We start from the raw sequence: 19,750 nt of genomic DNA, 5'->3' as shown, positions 1-19,750 counted from the left end.
AAAGATCCGACCACCGTAAATTCTCGTTCCTCCTCCGCAGCCTTAAATAGTTTTCCTGTTGCGCCAGGAGGCAGGTCATAGAAACTTGAGCTCCGAGGTGGCATCGCTTCCGTTGTGGTTGCCATTTTTTTCCTTATGACTTGGGACTCGAACGTGATAAATGCATCCTCCTTTATCCCATCCGTCTATCACTTCCTACATACAGTAAACGACACGGCACCTGCTTTTACTCTCTTGACCCATGGGACCAATGACCTAACAGCCCATACAACATGCACGGGAACTGCTGATATGTGTGCATGCAACATTATGTAATACAATTATTTTCCGATGTTTCAGTTCGCACACAGATTATGGATTTGCTAATCATTTGGGTGATATCACCTTACCTCAGAGCACAGGCTCTATTGGACATTGAATGTGTTGCTTCAGACAACTGAAGGGAAGTGAGGAAGTTACCACCTTCGATTGCTTGATTCCTATTTATTTGCTCTCACTGTTTTTGTAAGCAATTCTTTGTGCATTACAAGCTAACATTGTAAGGATATATTCTAATTCTGGTATGTCGTTGAGCAGATGTATTTAGTATTACACATATACAATCATAGAACTGCCAGCATTGGTTATGCATATCATAAAAAACAAAGAACACACTAAGTAAAGTGAAAGATTTTAATGAAAACTTGCTCTACACACATACATTTGGACACAGTTGGCCGTTATATGTCAATATGATTAGTTAAAAGGGTAAATGAATGATCAGACTGAAATACTGGTCGGAAACAGTTTAAATTACAAATACAGGTACATTTATCCCTTATATCTGCTTTGAAATGAATTGATTTTAGATGTATATCTGTGTCGATAAGATACAGAATAAGCCTTTTTGCATCTGTATACTATTCTATGGTTTTAGAACACCTGCTACCAGTCCAGTCTTTCAACTTTAATTATCTCAGCCAGTGCGTTCACAACCAAGCACTGCATTCAGTGGCTCGCTCCAAAACATTCCCAGTCAACTGAGTAAGATTGGTATTGCTGAATGCTGATGCCCTATCTTCTTCCTTCATCACAAGGATTTGGCTCTCTTTAATATTACATACATCTTAGAACACTGTGGTGGGCTTAGCTATTCCACTCCTTTGATCACCACTATAAGAACAATGTGTCTCTGTGGATTTATCTGCAAGGCTATTCTGGGATGCACGTTTTGTACGGCTACAGACACACATAGACATTCGACCTCTCTGTGACTGCTTTTATTGAACTGGACTTTACTGCATCGTAATACTACGTTGCATTTCAATGACGGTGGACGCTTTCTGATCTAAATGCTAATGGAGTATCCCATAGTAAGAGTACTTACTTTACTTGTAAAACCCTGCCTGTCTCGGGTGTCCTACCTTATCTCCCACAGCTCTGATGGACGCGCCTGCCGGAATTATGTTTAGATTGGGGCTTGGCTACAGGACTAGCTGCTTGGGCTTTGGGGGCTTTCTATGCATTTCATTGTATATGGGAGTGTGTGTGTGGGGGGCAGCCTGTGTGCACCTCTGTCTCCATGTGTCTGTCTGTAAGTGTATGCAAAATGTCACAACCTCTGATTTTTCAATTAATCACTAGACGAGCTGAAAACATCGGGTCTCAATTTGTCAGCAGTTGTTTCCCTTCTCAACAAATACAAAACTGTTTTCAGTTAGCACATGAACTTTCTCTGATGGAATGGTGTCTGGCTTTGTAAACGGTCCGTCAACACCAACTCGATACCCTCGAACGTGGTCAGTGTGTAGAGCATTTGGCTTTTGAAAAACAGTCATTGAGCTTTTCTATCTTTAATGCCATTATCTGAGGCCCTCACCACGGTATCACCAGTGGATCTCCAGGGGAGCGTGAAGTCTTACATTGCTAATTAACACCCTTTCCAGACACCTTTTTATTGACTTCTTGGCTGCAAATCAGCCGAGACAGACTGAAGAATGGCAGCGATGTCTGGACCGGCTTCATCCCACAGGGTAATATTCAGAGCAATCGTAAAAGGTCACGATAGAACCATAAATATCAAACCAGATTGACATCTGATTCTAATTTGCTTTGAGAGACGAGGCAGGAATCAGAATTTATAGCTTGTTAGCACATCTCTACATCGCTGCATATTCTTTGACCAGGCGTCAAGTGCAAGCACGCTCTCATCCCGGCGTTGTGTTCAGTTTGTTCTTTATCGTTTAACGGTTCCACTAAGTATGAGGTCCACATGGGAACAAGGCATGTCAGCGGTGTCTGTGTTTGCGTCCACGGCAACAAAGAAAGCAAACGTTCCGAGGATCTAAGGGGCCACTGCCAGTGACATACTGTGTGGGGGGGAGATAACTTTGTAGTTTTAATCCCCCACCCTTATGCTCCGGCCTTGATCATACATTCACACCAGGATCATGAGCTGTTGCATGTTAAACACTGTGTGTCTGCGGGTCGTACATGGTTACAGATTGTCTGCTCGACGGCATGCAGCACTAATTCCCGGTGCAACATGAGCAAAGGCAAATTAGCCGGTAATTATCCAGTAGACATTCTCTCTCTGTTAACATGTGTAAGTTTGGATGCTTGTATCACTGTACCGCAGAGGACAACTCGTTTCACACGTTGATTGTAATGTATGAAGATACAAAGACTTTTCCTAAGAGTTGTTTTCCGGTTGACATGTTGATGAAGCAAGTGTTTTTATTTTTGGAGATACCATGTCATGTGTGAGATGACCTTGTGACTGTGATCGTCGTCATTCAAAGTCAGTAAATCATTCAGCGGCAGGATATCAAAGACGCTTATTAAAAGTCCTGACTGTTTCCACCATGATAGACATGATGCTGGCTATTATTTCATCTAAAAATATCAATTCTGAATCTCAAATATTCTTGGATTGTTTTGGAGCCGGGAGCGTGATTGAATGAAAACAACTTTTGATATATCAAATTAAAAAGAAAAAACCTGATTGAATCTTTTGTTGTCACTTGAAACAAACTTCTGGAGTCAGGGACACTTAATCAGCCACCAAAACAACAGAGATGTGAGCAACAAAAAATTTAATCAGTATGGGAGGTCATGTTTTGAAATATTTCTGTATAAAAATTTGCCAAATTTAAAAACGAATTAAGTGCAATTTATATAAGATCATCTCCACCCTCAAACGTTACATGCACCTCCTCATTTCAACATGCCCATGTGTAAATGGTAAATGGATTTTACTTATATAGTGCTTTTTAGCTGATATTCTCAGCCCCAAAGCACTTTCACTATTCAAACACACCGATGGCAGTAGCCATGTGAGGCACTCTCTGAACCATCGGGAGCAATGTGGGGCTCAATATATTGCCCAGAGGCAATTCGACATGTGGCGGGTAGGCGGGGGATTCGAACCTCCAACACTGCAATCCAGTGGACGACCGCCCTACCCCCTTCGCCACTTCCACTGTGAAATACCTCAGCAGTATTGAAGACAGCCATGGCCTTTCATCCAGTGACATTTTGGGGGAAATTAGTTCCATAGGTGAGAAGGGCTTCATTGAATGATTTTACAATAAATAAATTGATCAATAACGCTTTGTTTGATTAATACACTAATTAGTGATGCAGTCTTTAAAATGTCAAACATGATGACAGTCTATTACCCGGGTATTGCCAAGTCTTGAAATAGAATCAAACTGAAGAGATTATTAATTCAAGAGTACATCAAATCAGAGAAAAGAAGGCTAGCAAAAACTCCTTGAGCGATGACAAGAAACACACACACATATCTAAATAAATAAATATATATAAATAATATCTATATTATGGTATAGTATCAAAAAAAATGTATCTCACGCAAACTCATCGTTCATACAGACATACAACTATGTCATTATTTTTCTTTCTGAGAATTCACGGATAAAGTGCACCGTGAACTCGCTTTATCAAAAACATATTTCGGCTTGTAATAAAAAGCACTACAAAAGTGGGTTTTATTTGATAGCTTTCCCCATTTATATTGTTTCCGTCTGTCTTGTTCTTTTGTACACTCTAGCTGATGTTGTGAATATTGGGTTGGAGTTTTGAGGTTTACTTTGTAGCTATACACTGTTTATTTATAAGGAGCGAGTGGTTGTTAACATGGTGGATATCAAACTGCATTCTGAAAACTGGACCTTTTGATAGAGACGAAGAGCTCCAACTGTGGCCTTTAGTTTAACAGTGGTAGACTGCAATAAAATCCCACTGTGTTCAGGCTGGAACAATATGTTCTGTAGGTTTTAACACGAAGATTGCCGTAGTTATATTTGAGGGCTTCGACTCAGCCTCTGAAGAAGCACTCGAATGGCGTCTTCAGTGCCTCTGCAGTGGATTGTCTTAAGTCTGACAAAATAACGCAATGATGCAATAGTGATGTCATCAAGGGTTGTCTCAGATTGGGCTTGGAGACTGTGAATTTATAGCAGAAAAACGCTGCATTACAAAGGGTGGGATGTGGAATTAAAGAATATGGGTGTTTACTTGTCAGGGATCGTCTATTGAAAACCTGCGTATTTGTGTCATTGAACTGTGGGTAAATGTAGGATCCTGTGTATTTGGAGCTTAACCCATACTAGGGACTTAGAGTGAGGATAATAAGGCCTCTGCTGCTTTGATTCTTACCATCCCTATTTTTAATCTCTTGGAAGTGTGATAGTAGATGACTGCAAAACACTCGCTATTCCTCGAACAGTATTCAACTTCAAGTAGTACTTTGCCAGCAGTAACAGCCAACTGGAGACTAAATGTTGTCTCTTGTTGTTGAAGAACCTCTGAAAAGGACCACATGATGCGCTAGCAAACAACTGCAATACGAGCCCAATCCGTATGCAACTCTACAATTACAACAGTCCCTTTTATATTACATTTACTTGCAACATAATTTATGATAAATGAATAGTAAATGATAATAATAGAATTAATAATTGATTGTACTGATTGTCACTAATCCCTTGCCAGATGCTTCCAAAAGTAAAGTGGTGCTGTAGTAGGGCTTGAAATGGTGATGTTTGTGAACACAGTGCTCCTGAGAATACATATTTTATTCATACTTCATCTTTATATTTGTTTACTGCATTTTCCACCGACATGATGCTTGTCTTACACAAACATAACCAGCAGGTTATGAAGTGTATTTATCAGAGCGCCGCCTCTTTATGTAGTTTTATATAAAATCACATTCATTAGATCCTGTATGTACTGTATAAATAACAGAGACACGGCTGTTAAGGCTAAGGGTCACAGATAGTCAGCAAAAATATATATTTTTCGTCTAGTCCTGACAAATTATAGAATGCCACAGTAGCAAATAATTACAATCATTTAAAAATCATTTCACAAGAGTTATTAGTCATTCAGCTGTCATTTAAATCCATTATTCTAATGACATATTTCATTGTTTTCTGTTTTTTTTAATGTAATTGTTAAACAGATATTAGTAAAATTTGACTTTACCTCATGTGCTCTTCGAAGGCTTGAATATAATCATTATCTAGACCGCATATATATTTATTTGACCCATTGTCTTTCTTTGATAATGGGTCAAACCCACATGCTCTCCCATAAGCCAGTGTAACCTCATGTTTTTTTTTACCCCAAACCCTGACTAATTCTGTGATGAAACATTGGTTGACTCATGCCGTACATACCTGACACCACTCATTGTTTGTGTGCCCTCGTATGTTTTACACCATGGCTCTGACATTGGGTCAGGGTCAAGTGTTCTCATGCCATTATGTGAAGCATTGCCTGAGGAGGAGCTGTGGGTAGCGACCCTTTTGGTTCCCTCTGGAGTGCTTTATGTCTTTGCAACATATGTTAGGAGTTATGGGTTGCCAGATCTACTCAACATCATAGAGAATGTCTGAATAGCATCTCCTCCCACACACCCACTCTCATCTCAGCCCCGTGGAGGCTCCCCGCTATGGCCTGCTCTTCTAGGCTCCACATATTCTTCAATCTTCTCTCCAGGCCTTCAGATGTTTCATGTCATCTTCGAGACATCCATTTATTGCTTTCTGTCTTTTTCTCTCCTTGCCTTTACCACATCAGCCTATCGCAGGCATGCTGAGTAGGTTGGATGGTTCTGGGCTATAGGCTCAGAAGGGAACCGGCCTCGGACGTGTCCTTCAGGATGCTTTAAGAATCAGTTCCATGCACAATAAGAGCTCCGCACTGCACTCTGACAGGGTGTGTACCTCTCTCAGAGAAAGCATCACTGATGTAGAATGTATTGAATTCTTGAGTTAAGGGCCCCTGAAGGCTCAATGGACGGAAAGTGCCTGGATTCTACGTAGCCTGGGAAACGTTGTCCCTCTACAACCTGTGAGTAACTATCATCTTGTGTGGCCTGTCTACATTTGGAAGCCGTTTAAAAAATGATGAGTCCGTGGTAATCATTCGGAGTTGTCACCTTTTTTAGCAGATAATAGATATGTTACGGGAACTGCAAAACCGTGAAAACTTGAGGCTTTGTGAGGACCAAAGTAAATGTATCTCCTAAAATACTGGGGTCGGATCAATGTCTGCTACGAACTTCAATGCATGCACTTCTGAGCGTTCTTTAATCTTTCCGTTAATAAAAGCTTTTCAAAGCCATGCTTAAACCTCCAAAAAAAAAATGAATGAAAAATAGGCACACTTTTTTTTAGATTCTGAAAAGCTGAAAATGTAGAAATATGTGATTTCCATATGAAAGCAGCAATATTGTACCAACTGTGAGAGTTTTGGAGTGAACTATTATTGCATTTGCATTTCATTTTCACAATTTCCCCCTCTTTTATAACACAAATATGATAGAACCTTGAAGATTGTTAAAAAAAAATTCACTCAATCTAATAGTTATCATTTTTGGATACACGCTTACGGCTTATTGGAGAGTCAAGTGAGACAGAGCCGGGCTGTTTCCAGGCTTGATGCTAAGTTAAACTGCAGTAGTCTTATATTGAGTGTTACCAACAATTATTCCTTTAAATCATTACTGCAGGACTCATATTGATATGCTAAGATGTTGACATTTTGTAGTTCTTATTTTGAAGTCTGCTGTTAAGTTACGACGTTAACCATTTGCTAAGACCTTGTTGTTCTTAACATTTCTGTGCAGTGCAGTGCAACCATTTTCCATGAGCTTTCTCAAGGCTGCTTTCTACTCTACAATGGTGAAACACAAGAGGGTTGGATTAGTCAACTGGATAATACTGGATTTACCTTTAAGACCATTCAGTTGAAACTCTCCCTCCATCTGTCTGCAGGCTGAACCATCAGCAGCACTCCACTGACAGAAGACATTTACCACATCAGAACAAGTCTACCGAGCAACCTATTTAAGCTCAGACAGCGCTAGAGAAGATTTGTTCTGGGAATTCAATCAGAGCAATTATATTGTAACTGTCTGTTCTATAATAACCATTATATTGCTATTGTAATAGCGTTCCAACAAGCTCGCAAATTTAGACATACCTTTTTTTTGTCAATAATTATTCCGTTCTGTTGTTTTTATTCAAGTTTGTTGGTTGCCACCTTCACAGTCTCTAACTTTTAAAGGTGGAGTCAGCAAATTTGAAGAATACCATCCGCTACCTGGCCGTACTGTGTGTATGTGGGAAAAAAAGGTACAGTGTTGGTACACAGCCTTGGCTCTGTAAACGGGCATGTTGCTAGCTACAGTGGCACTCCTTTGTTTACCTATCCTTTGTTTGCATGCCAATTTACAGAGCCTAGGCTGAGTATTACCACCAGATTTATGTTCAGTGCACACACAGTAAAGACAGTTAGCAGAGTTTAGGATATATTCACACATCTTGACCACAAAGTGATTTTGACAACAAGCCTTCTCCGACATCGCTGACTCCACCTTTCAAGGATGTTTTACCATCTAGCCTTTTTTCTCTGATGATATGCAAATGGAACATTTTCAGGCTAGCTATGCAAGTTTAAAATCAAAGCTCTAAAATATCTTGTCAGCTTGGTATGTGACTAAGCAGGGGGGCGGGGGGGAGGCTATCCGGTGGTCGGCCCTGGCTTTGAGACACGGAGAGTTCAGCATTTTAAAGCCACACTATCCTCTTTCTGTGCTTCTGAGCCGTGCTATATTTCCAAAGAACTGGACACTGACAGTTAATTTGTTCCCTTACATGGACGTGGGCAGTGCAATGATGCAGAGCAGAGCTGTGACAGTGTGACCAAACTGCAGCCCAGCACAGTTACCACCGCCCACATCACATGCAGTAATCACTCCAGTGATAGTAGTCTGACGTTTCAGGCTGCGCTTTCAGAAATATATAACAAACCACCTTGACTATACGGGTTATTTATGGCAACATCGATCAATGGAATTAGTCTACAAATTAAAGCAGTGTGAGACGCTGCTGATCTGGAGTCTGTTAAATTAAATCAGCAGGTGGGGGTGTCTTCAGCAGAGGACCAGTGAAAGCTCTTTGCATGCATACAGTAAGAGCCTGCAAGGACCCTCCCCAAAAATACATAAATAAATACTACTCGACAAACAAGCCTTCACCCATTTATAATTACATTTACACTCCCACTTCTTTTTTGTCTTTGTTTTGTTTAATATTCATGAAGTCATGATCTCATGGCTTCTTAATTCCCCTGACCGCAAAGATGAAATTGCTGAACATGTATAGTCAGAGCAAACACAGTCAGTGATGGGCTTATTAAAAGACATGGGGAGTGTATAGAGGAGGAGCTTGGGGTCGGGGCTGCAGCTGCTTGCATTGGTTGCTCGGCAGCGAGGGGAGGGGCTGAGGGAGAGAGAGAGAGAGAGATGGAGAGAGTGAGAGAGAGAGGGAGTTGTAGGAGGAGGGCAGTGCTTCTTGTTGGGGGGATAGGGAATGCCTGTTAGTTGCGTCTGCCGATAATAGCACATCAGCCCGAGCGCTGCTATTGGGAGAGCAGAGTGCAGGCAGTGCAGTGCAGTGCAGGCAGTGTGTGTGTGCGGAGGACTGAAGGAGCCAGTGAGCATTGAATGATTCACTAGAGCGGACAGGCACACTCAGACAAGAGTTAGGGAGGAGAGAGAGAGCGAGCGCATCAGAGAATCACATTGAGAAGAGAAGCGCAGAGAGAGGCAGTGCAAAGAAGAGAGGAGCGTGTGCAGGAGTGCAGCGGAGAGAGAGAGAAAAGTTACCAGGTCAGCAAGAGTGGGAAAACGTTGGGAAGTGGAGCAGCTGAGACTCACTGGGGGTCTCTCTCTCCCTCTCTGGAACAGCCCGACACAGCAACAAGGCAGCGCAGGAGGAGCGAGGGATACCACAAGAGAGAGGGGGATAGAGGGAGCACTGTAACTTCTTCTTCTGTCGTGAGGCAAGAGGGGTTAACGCTCCTCACAGGACCCTTCTGCAGAACTACTTCAGGACTATAACAAGCAAGACAGCAGAAGACACTTAAGCCTTAAGCAGAGAGGTGCCACTTCTACTCACTACTTATACTAAAACAGGATCCCTTGCCCCCCCAACCGTGTGGCTTCTGAGTTGGATGTACTGTAGTTGTTTTGCAGTGAGGTGTTCTTATCTTTTTTTTCTGCTCCAGTGTGTGTTAAAAAAAGTGGAGATTTGGAGTGTTGGGTGGAGAGTGTGTTCTGCCTGTCTCCCCTGTCATCTTTCCTGAGACTATGGTAAACTGTGCATCGGGGAGCAGCCCTTCATCAGCAGCCGTAGCCCTAGAGCATGGAGAAGTCTAGCAGTGAGGAGTCAGCCATTCACCGTAGCCCCTCCATAGACAGCCACGAGTCCGACTTTGCCCAGGCGTCCTCGTCTGGCCGTCCGTTTGGCGGCCGCGGCTTCACTGCCGGCGCTTTCTACGGCTCCACGGGGCCGCGCAAAGGCTCACAGCAGGCAGGAACTGGAGCGGCAGCTGATGCAGGCGCAGCAGCAGCAGCAGCAGCAGACAAGAGCAACAACAAGTACAGCTCGCCCAAAGGCAGCAAATACGTGGTCTTTTACCTGGATCTATCCTTTGTGTTCCTCCTAGAGTTCAAGAAGTGCAACATGGCACGGGGCTGCCTCTGCTGCTTGAAGTATATGATGTTCGTCTTCAACCTCATCTTCTGGGTAAGTGGACTCTTAATGTTTTCTTGATGTTTTCTCATCATCCATCACACAGTTGATGTTAATGATGCAAATGTGAAGATGTGGCTTTGAGTATGATGCTGATCTGGCTTTACTAACTCACCATTAATCTTCATCCATATACATGGTAACAAATGTGAACTGAGTGTGTGTATGATCCGTTTTTTTTTAAATAAATGTTAATGGGGATCTATTGTGGCAATGTGATGTTTTGTAAGTGCAATCATGCGTTTCTAATTATTACATCAGGCTGTTTGTGCCTGTGCCTCCGTCTCTGCATGTTGCTATTCCTGGATGTCATGACAGTCTGTGGCATTGCACCAGGTCTCCTTTTGTGTGTGTGTGTGTGTGTGTGTGTGTGTGTGTGTGTGTGTGTGTGTGTGTGTGTGTGTGTGTGTGTGTGTGTGTGTGTGTGTGTGTGTGTGTGTGTGTGTGTGTGTGTGTGTGTGTGTGTGTGTGTGTGTGTGTGTGTGTGTGTGTGTGTGTGTGTGTGTGTGTGTGTGTGTGTGTGTGTGTGTGTGTGTGTGTGTGTGTGTGTGTGTGTGTGTGTGTGTGTGTGTGGGATATGTTGTAAGGAGACATGGGTCCCATTCAGGGTAACCCATGGTTACATGATTTACAGTGAACATGGAGTTGGAGAGCTGCTTTCGGCATGCAAGTGAAAGAGAATATGCCCCTACGGTATAGTCACCTTGATGAGCCACACAGTATGCACCAAGGGGGATGTGAGTTGGCATGGTCAACTGGACTTCCAGGTTATTCAAGAGGAAATTATCCAATTGGTCTGTTTCATGTTATTAAGCCTGTTTCCACAAGATCACTTTGCTGTAAGCTACTATCACCAGTGGAGGTAAATTATAGGCTCAAGTTCTGAATTGCTGCCCCAGGAAATGTAGTTCAATTTGTGTAACTACAAATGATTGCAGTTATCCACATTTGTAGTAATTACGGGAAAAAAATGGATCACAATGTAATGGTGATCACCGTGCAAAATGTGCTTACAAATAAATATCACCTGCTGTGTACCCATGCATGGGCATTTGTTGTAAAAGTGGGCACCCCTTGAATGTTTACAGAATGGATTAAAAGGGCTTATGGGTTATGGGGCCAAGTCTTTTGTGTGGATACAGCGAAGCGTGAAGCGAAAAAACATCCCAACACTTGGGACCCTACCAGCCCCAGCCCACCGTGTTCCTGGGTTGTGAGCCATGCTAAGTGGGGCACATTCTAGGCACCAGAATGGGCATTAGGTTGAGCCCCAGCTGTGAACAGGCCAACATTGAGATACACACACACACACACACACACACACACACACACACACACACACACACACACACACACACGTTCTGTACATGTGCATCACGCAAACCTTGATTTATCCCATGTCTGCCCCATATACTTTAATGAACAGCCCTGCTAGTGGCCAGGCTCAGGCCTGAAGCACTAGACCTCTATGCTGCCTCAGGCCGGGATCTCCATATCATTCTTATTTAATTCCCCATGTCCACAGATGCAGGGATGTGTATATGCAAAGACATACAAATGGCTAGGGGGCTCTTTAGTGTGCCTCGCCTTGATGGAGATGTGTGTTTAATGGAATGTAAAAGGGTCAGAAAAGCTGAGCTGATGTTGGATTTATTAATGCAGACATTGACTTACCTTGAAAAGAGCACCTCTTTTGAACTCAGGCATGTTTGAATTAAGGATGGGAATTTTAAGCACTTTCCTAAATCGATTGCAGAGCGCAAAACTGATCGATTCACTGAACGCATAATTTAAAGGAATGAATGACGGGGGGGGTTGGGGGGGGGGTTACAGCACACAACATAAGAATGATTCAATTATGTTAATCATAAACTGAATGTGATGTTTTTTTTTGTTTGTTAAATGAGCAGAATTGTTCCTCTTGCTCCTTTTTACATCCGTAACACATCATCATTGCAAGCAGCATCTGTTCCCACACTGTCCTGTCAAATAGAACATTCAGTGATTACTTGATTCATTCAATTAGATTGTTCAAATTAATTAATAATTGATGAATTGAGACTGCTGATCATTATTCTTTCTGTGAGCTGTGGGTGACACATGATAGATCAAGGCCCGATTAGACTGTACATTAGCAGTGAAAACCATCAGTTACCTGTGTGTCAGTTCCAGACTAGCTTGTATTTTTCGCTAGATCAGAAGCCGCCTCGGTGCACTGGCATAGGTCAACCTTTTGAAAGGAGGTCATAAGGTCGTGATGATCCGCTATACTCTTAAGGATCAGTAACAGGGGATTTGTGTGAAGGCGTTTACTTCCCAGGTCCTTGCTAGGCTTTGTTCTTAACCCTTATCAGTGGCAAAACCTCAGCCATCTCTAATAACTGGCTGTTGCACGTCACTAATAGAGAGGTGGACTCTCCCTCTCTATCTCTCGACATGTGCGTGGAGATACACAAGTGTGTTTGTGCATGCTGTGTGCATGATGCAGGCATTGGGAACCTAAGTGACTATGGACTATACCCAGTGCGGTACATCCCTGCTGTGCAATAATTGAATTTTTCACTGTGGTAATGTGTATTTAATGAACACCCACCGTGCAAACTTCCTTCTACTTCTCCTTCTACTTCCCACAGATTGATGCCCTTGTTTTTTTCTCTTTCCCCGTTAGTGGATCATTTCAATGACTTTTTAATCAGCATCCCATGGGAAAAGGGAGAAGGGTGATGTGGGGGGGGGGGATAGGGATGCAGCATGTGGCTGGTTGGTCTGTCATGAGCTATGTGACAGCTTGGGAGTCATTGACAGCTGGCGGTGACTGGCACTCCGGATTGAGGGGCAGCATTGAGCCCATTTAAAGGTTAGCGGAGTGGGAAAGGGTTTCACTCATCAGCGAGGGGTTGGGATTAGGGCTGCGACATTCTTGCTAAAATGTGACTCGCGATTTTTTTCTTCCTTGAAATTCGAGATCACAATTCTCTATGTGATTCTCCTTCACACTCACATGACATTTGAGTGCTTACAAGTCTCCTCTGCAACATGCTGCCGTAGTAATGGAGCGCTGTAGTGAGGAGGAGAATTGACAGAACAGCGATTGAGTTGTATGCTCGAATGATGAACACATCGCATGTTTTTTCTTTACATCCTGCCTGCTAATTTTTATTGATAAAGCAACTGGGATTGTTCTGAAGCTAAGAAGTCAGCATGTGCATGTGTGACGCTATTGCATAGTGGAATATGAGCCCGAGAATCCTCATCAATCAGAGATTAGATCACATAGATGTATGAGTCGGGATTGCGATCTTTTAAAGGATTGATTGTGCAGGCCTATTTGGGTTGGGATATAGGGAGAGAGGAATTGAGGAGGGCTGAGAGGTATGTTGTATCTTGACACCCCTGGGACTGCGCTGTTCTACCTCTGACACTCCAGGAATCACAAGGCTATACTGCAGCTGGTAGGGACGGTTTCCCTGTGAAGCCCTGACATGTCATCTCTGGTCCGAAGTGGGGAATGGTGAAGCTGCTGTAATCCGACACCAGGTGTGCAGCATGGGGTCTCTCCTCCTTCCTTTGCGACCGTGGGCACATGCAAGAGCTCATTCGCTGCACATACAGAAACTCCACTGCAATTCTTGAAAGCACACTCTCACACTCCCACACACAATCCACTCCACTGGGGGCTTCTGGTTGGTAACTCGAAGCACAAGGTAAACAGCGGCAGGCACTTCAGGCATCTTTATACATGCGCTCATCCTCAGGCTCCCCCCTTCAGCAGTTGTTAGTGGCCATCTGGCTCATCTTTCTTATAAGGGATTAGAAAAAGTCTGAGCTGCAGGGGGGGGGGGAGTTTCGGGCAGATTATAGCAGTATTGGGTGGTGCGGGGTGTGGATTGAGAGCACGGCTGTGCCGGACAGCTCAATGCTAAAGCCAACAATCAGTCAAGCAAATGGCCTTTGTGCTGTGGCAATCTGTTGTTGTTTGGTAAGATGGGGGGATCTGTTGGACTGTTGGACCAGCCTGATAGGGTGATTGATGTTAAGTCCAATTGGTGTCAGCCTTTGTGAGCATATCAGTGTTGTTGGTCTTGATGGAGAGCATGGATGTTTAGCCTCGTTCTCTGCTGCACGTCCTAATCTCTGTCATTCAAGATACAATGTAATGCCCCCATTGCTGCACTGATTTATCTTGTCCAGTTCAACTGAACACCTTTGGATGAAACAAGGGGAAGATAATGCCTTAAAACACAACCCAAGGATGCCAAATCCCTATAAGCATCACACACAAGCCCATTTCCTTTTAAGATGTACATTAGCTAAATGAGACCAACTAAGTTATTCCATTACCATGTCATATCAAAAGCTAAAGCCTCTTTTGATATTCATGTTTAAAAGAAAAGTGTCAGCTCAGCAGTGTTGTCTTACAAGTACAAGGTGGGGTAGTATCAAAGCTGCTCCTTTGTTAGAGGAGAGATGTTTAGCATTCATGAATTCCTCTGCTTACTTAGGGGGATTGCTGCTGGATGTATAGGCTGTTTGGTCCAATGAGACAGGGGATTAGTTTTCCTATCGATTTAATCACCAAATTTGACATTTAAAGGTTTCAAATGTACCAGCATTCAGATGCTAAAAGAGTAGAACTATATCGACGTATCAAGGTGGTTTGTAAGAAGTGTACATGAACGTCCTCGTGCCTCCATTTAGCATTGCAACCCAAAGCTGCCCCTTTCCCCTGGCGTTTCCATCCAAGAACGCTGAATCATTTTACCCGTTTTTCATTCTCCGTATCGGCACATGAAAAGTTCAGTCATCTTTTATATGGCCCAAGAGGGAAGCGTGTATTGTAACAAACTTTAAAAAAAAAATCTCCTTTCTTTTTACAAGAGGCACAGCTGAACTCCCATCAGTCACTGCCAGGTGAAACAAGGATTGGGGCACAGGAAAACAGATGAGGGTTGAGTGTGCTCCGCGGGATGATAAAACAAGCCGTATGTGCTGTGCTGTGCTGTCACATGCGTTTAATGCTATCAATCTACCATGAAAGGCTGGTTCCTGATTGAATTGGCTCTCAGTTTGAAATCGGAGAATGGCGCATCAACCTCAGCTGGTCTGTCCACCTACATTTTGATGCCTCCGGCTATGATGCGAAAGGCAGTCAGCAGATATAACAACATTCAATATAACCAGTCGCATAGTGTTTGGCATCAGAATCATCCATATCAAAAATGTATATGCTCAAATCCCATAACACATAGAGAAGCTGGACACTATAAATATGCATTTTAATCATTTGATTTGAAGTCTTGTAATTAGCGTCCCCTACAGACCGCCGGGCATTGATTGGGATTGGCTAACCTGCTTGCTAAATATCAACGTATGCATTGGCTTTGTCCGTCCGGTCGTCTAGGGAGATCACTCTCATTTGCGCGTCTCTCTCTCTCTCCGGCTTGCATTCGATTTCCCCAAGCATTGTTGTGTAGCGGCACTGAGCTCATTATCTCATGTTGCAGATCAACAGGGATACGTGGATACAGTGTAACACTCTCTAGGGGTCCAGCTAATAGAGCAGGAGAATTGGAAGGTGCATTTTTCGCTTGGAGGCGGCAGGAGAAGTAAGTTGGTGCCTTTGGGAGAGGGGGGGCGGGGGACTCACTGAAGTGTCCTTACCCCTTCACTTGTCTCTCTTTGAAGGGGGATGCGGGGGGGGGCTTCATATTTGATGTGTACCCACATGCGCAGATTAAAGGTCACCTATTATGCAAAAATAATTTTTTTTATGTTTTTTCAACATTAAAATGGGTCCCTGGTGTGTCTACAGACTCCCAAAGCATGATTAAAAAAACACCCCTCTCTCTTTTTCGCAACCTCCACCTCCACCAACCAGAAAACCTGTGTTCAAATACCCCGTTCAGAAGCCAACCCCCCTCATTACCAACCTAAGGGGCCACTCACACTAGGGCCGCGGCCCCGTGCCAAAGCTCATTAGCATACTAAAGTCTAGAACGTTTGGCTAGTGTGACCACGCCATCCGTATTCCAGCACGGAACAGCCCCTTGGCCACGGCACACCTGGGAGAGGTGTGCCGTGGCCAAAGTACAGATGCTAATGAGATGACACGCGCACAAGCAAGCGCACAGGCGGCGTTCCTGACGTGAATTTATTAAGGATGCATTGTCCGTTAACGTCCGCTGCCTTACTAGTCGGCACCAGAATTGCCCACCACTTGGACTTGTAGCTATAATGTGTGAGAATTAACGTGTGTGTAAGCCTAGGTGTGGGCTAATAAAAGAGGGAGAGAGCTAATTAGGTCGGCTCAGAAAGCACAGCAAAAAGGTTTTCGTGTTTACTCACGTTCGTCAGATGATTTTTTTTCTTTTTCCTCCCGTCAGCTGTCATAACTGCATTTACGCATGGCGGTGGAGACGCACCCAAAACAACACACCGCGGCCCGGTGATAAGGAATCAGTAGCCTACACTAAGGTTTAACAAGAAACTTTATAAAGACACTTAAAAAAACGATCTCTGCCCATACAAAAAGTTCTGACTTGGATTTGATGGAGCGATCGATGTGTACAAAACCATCCGGATACATATGGTCTGATGACGGGCCGTTATATTAATAATAAACAGCGTGCTGCACAAATATGAGACTGTTCACCGCGACCTATTACGTCAAGACTACATTTAAAAAAAAACAATAGCTTAAGGATTCTCGTTGCTCTAATGTGGAAGTGGAATATTTGATGCAAATTTGGCCGGATGAAAATATTCACAAACAGTCGTATAGCCTACAAGTAGACTCCAAATCCTAAACGTGCACGGTGACGTAGGCAAGGTGCAAGTGTGCCCAGGCCACGAGCAGTGTGAGCACGGGCCTGCGGGGGGAGTGGGGAGGGGGGGGAATCGTGCTGAATCGTGCTGAGCACGGAACAGGCAAACGGCACTAGTGTGAGTGCGCCCTAACTTAGCACTACCTCCACCTGTGATAAGCACACCCCTAAATACCCCCTGAATTTATCTGGCTGTTAGATTTAATCCGGCAGTTAGATTCAGGGAGAATCAGAGCAGACTGGGCTTTTGGAAGGCAGGGCTTTAAGAGACGGAATGTTTCAGAGAGAGGGGTGGGGGGGGGGGGGGAATGGAGATGGCTCTGTTAGAACTATAATGGTTTTTTGGACACTACACCATGAAAATAGTTTCTATTAACCCAAATTACAATTTTTAACCTGGAAAAATCTGCATGAAATGTGACCCTTTAAAGTTGCAACATTTCATTTCAGCGAGTTAATAACTTATAGAGGTGAAGACCAAATTAACTTTCCTTGCAAAACAAGCAGACAGTGCGAGTGCAAAGTTATCACTACCGGTATACTCAAATCCCTTTGGAGAATTCTTACATAAAGTCTGATGTTTGCGCCTAACTTTCTAATAAGGGCTGCAGGTGCCGTTTTAGCCCAGTTGCTTCTCTGTCAGCCGTGCCGTACTGACTTGCAGTGACAGGTGAACATCCCCGGAACAGATGAAATAACAGTAGCTGCTAGGTACAGGAATTGCAGTGCATAGAAAACCACAGTCTATGGTACATGCCACTCATTATGTGTTCCCTTCCTTATTCACAGCAAACTCAAGTGTGCTTCTCTTTCATTTCAGAAGGTGCACAGCATACGGATGTCTGTATGTACTGTCTATCCGTCATATCTGAAAGACTTATTACTAGATAAGAGAACATGCGGTCACAGTGCTTAAATATGTTGTGATCATGGTGTTAAATGGTAATGTATGTTTTATTTATTTATCCTTTATTAGTCTCAGGTTAGTCTCATTGAGATTAAAATCTCTTTTTCAAGAGAGACCTGACTTGTATTACTTTACCATACGGCAACCCTGAGAGTCCTCATTTTTTCTTTGCTCTTAGCCTGTGAAACACAAAGATCTTAGTTTTTTCTAAATATAGGCCAGTTCAGAGTAGAATGGGAATGGAAAAAGAATGGGAAAATATATAATTAGTTCTGCATACGTAAGCAGGCTCTTTTCTAATGACTATGTGCCAAACATTGCATCTCAGGCAATGGGAAAGAACGCAGTCCTGTTATGGAGTCAATAATAATACTAGGGTTTATATACAGTAGCTGAACTGAAAGGCATAAAAACCGTCATGCATTTGGGGTTTTGATCGAAAGAGATCCTATCCATTATTTTCATTATTTTCTTTTGAGCAACCCAAGCAAGCTTCTCTTCAAATACTAATGGAAGAAATTTCCATTAAAAAAAACAGCTTTTCTGTGTAGCCTCGCAGCTGATGATGATTTCACAGTTTGTAATTGAATTTGATTTGGTGCACATTTTATTGGTATTATCAAGCAAACTGTCGTACAAAAATACAGTAGTCCGACTAAATCCATGTTAGGAAATGAGTGCAATTATTGTAGCTTTTCATCTGCCTTTGAACATTTCACATACATCATGTTGGGACACTTTGTATCGCCTGTGGACTTGCAGCGATTATATATAGCCGTGAGTCAATAAAAAAGACACTGAGCTCCGTGAGTTGGTCTGCTCAAGCTTTTGAAGTGCCCTTGCAGCGGTGTCTGTGAAGAATATCTTAGATTGTGCGAAATGTTCAGTGATGCAGAAAAAGTGCCCACTTTATTTCAATGTGTGGTCCCCAAACCTTTTTTTTCTTTCTACCAGTATTTGCCCTTAAACATTTACAGAGCTTTCACATGAACAAGGTTTCCAGATGAACAATGTGTTACCTGTGTCTGCTGCCGGAGCGACTACAGACTACTCATCAATCGTCGCCTTCTCTTTGCGCGCCAGGAAAACCAATCAATGCTAATCTGCACCTAAGCAGTGAATTAATGTAGAATGTTAGAACAGCTCGCTGGTTCAGCCACTCAGCATTTTTTGTCCTGACACCTAAAGGCGAATTACAGTGAAATCAATGTTTCCCAGTCAGTCTCCCACTCCAGCTCCACTAAGGAGGCTTGGAGAATATCATTGTCTTGGTCTTCCGAGACCACACAAAACCCCTTTTTAAATAACCTTGCTCATGTTTAATTAACAGTATATGATATTCATGTATGAGCTATCTGCAGATCCATAAGTTGCGCACATACTGTGTTTCAAATAGTCGTTTCAAGCAATGCACATGTTTCGATATCCTGTATTGAAGTCTTCAAAATCTTTGGGGGAAGTGTGTCAGGGGACAAGCTTCACCGTCCTGGGGCCAGCTCCCTAAGTTCTGAGGCTTTCAACTGGAGGCTGAGGATGCATCAATGACTGACTCTAAGACCAATTTCCCAAGGGCCACTCACCTCGGTCGATTCAATTGGACCTGATTCTTTTCCCAGCGTGCGCCAACTCAAACAACCCACATAGCATCCTTGAGAGCTTGTTTCATTTCCCCTTTCTAACACAAAAAAATACAACCTTCTAAAGACCTAGGACAACACTAGGCAACTGCACCACAATTCACTGAAAATAATATATTTGCAGCAGATTGACTTTGAATCTGTGTATTTTACATGTGTCATGTTGAATTTGGGTCAGCGACTCAGGCATTCACTGCTTGAATGGTAATGAGCCCAGGTCACATCTCCAGCAGGGCTCCAACAGGCAATGAGGCACACACACTCATCCACGTT

At 43.2% G+C, this 19,750-nt stretch overlaps 1 protein-coding gene across 1 annotated transcript in view; it reads left to right on the top strand.

Annotated features, from left to right (window-relative positions):
* Nucleotides 1-9,719: 9,719 nt before the first annotated feature.
* Nucleotides 9,720-19,750, top strand: part of tspan9a (tetraspanin 9a) — a gene marked incomplete at its 5' end in the record, with an annotated part of 73,005 nt that continues 62,974 nt past the window's right edge. Inside the window, one exon of the mRNA XM_080028228.1 lies at nt 9,720-10,103. Within this exon, the coding sequence (XP_079884354.1) occupies nt 9,720-10,103 (384 nt within the window). The remainder of the gene's footprint in view (nt 10,104-19,750) is intronic.

This window comes from Ammodytes marinus (genome assembly GCF_949987685.1).
Source record: "Ammodytes marinus genome assembly, chromosome: 5".
NCBI classification, from domain to species: domain Eukaryota; kingdom Metazoa; phylum Chordata; class Actinopteri; order Uranoscopiformes; family Ammodytidae; genus Ammodytes; species Ammodytes marinus.
The sequence above is the reverse complement of the archived record's forward strand: the minus strand, read 5'-3'. Positions and strand labels throughout refer to the sequence as shown.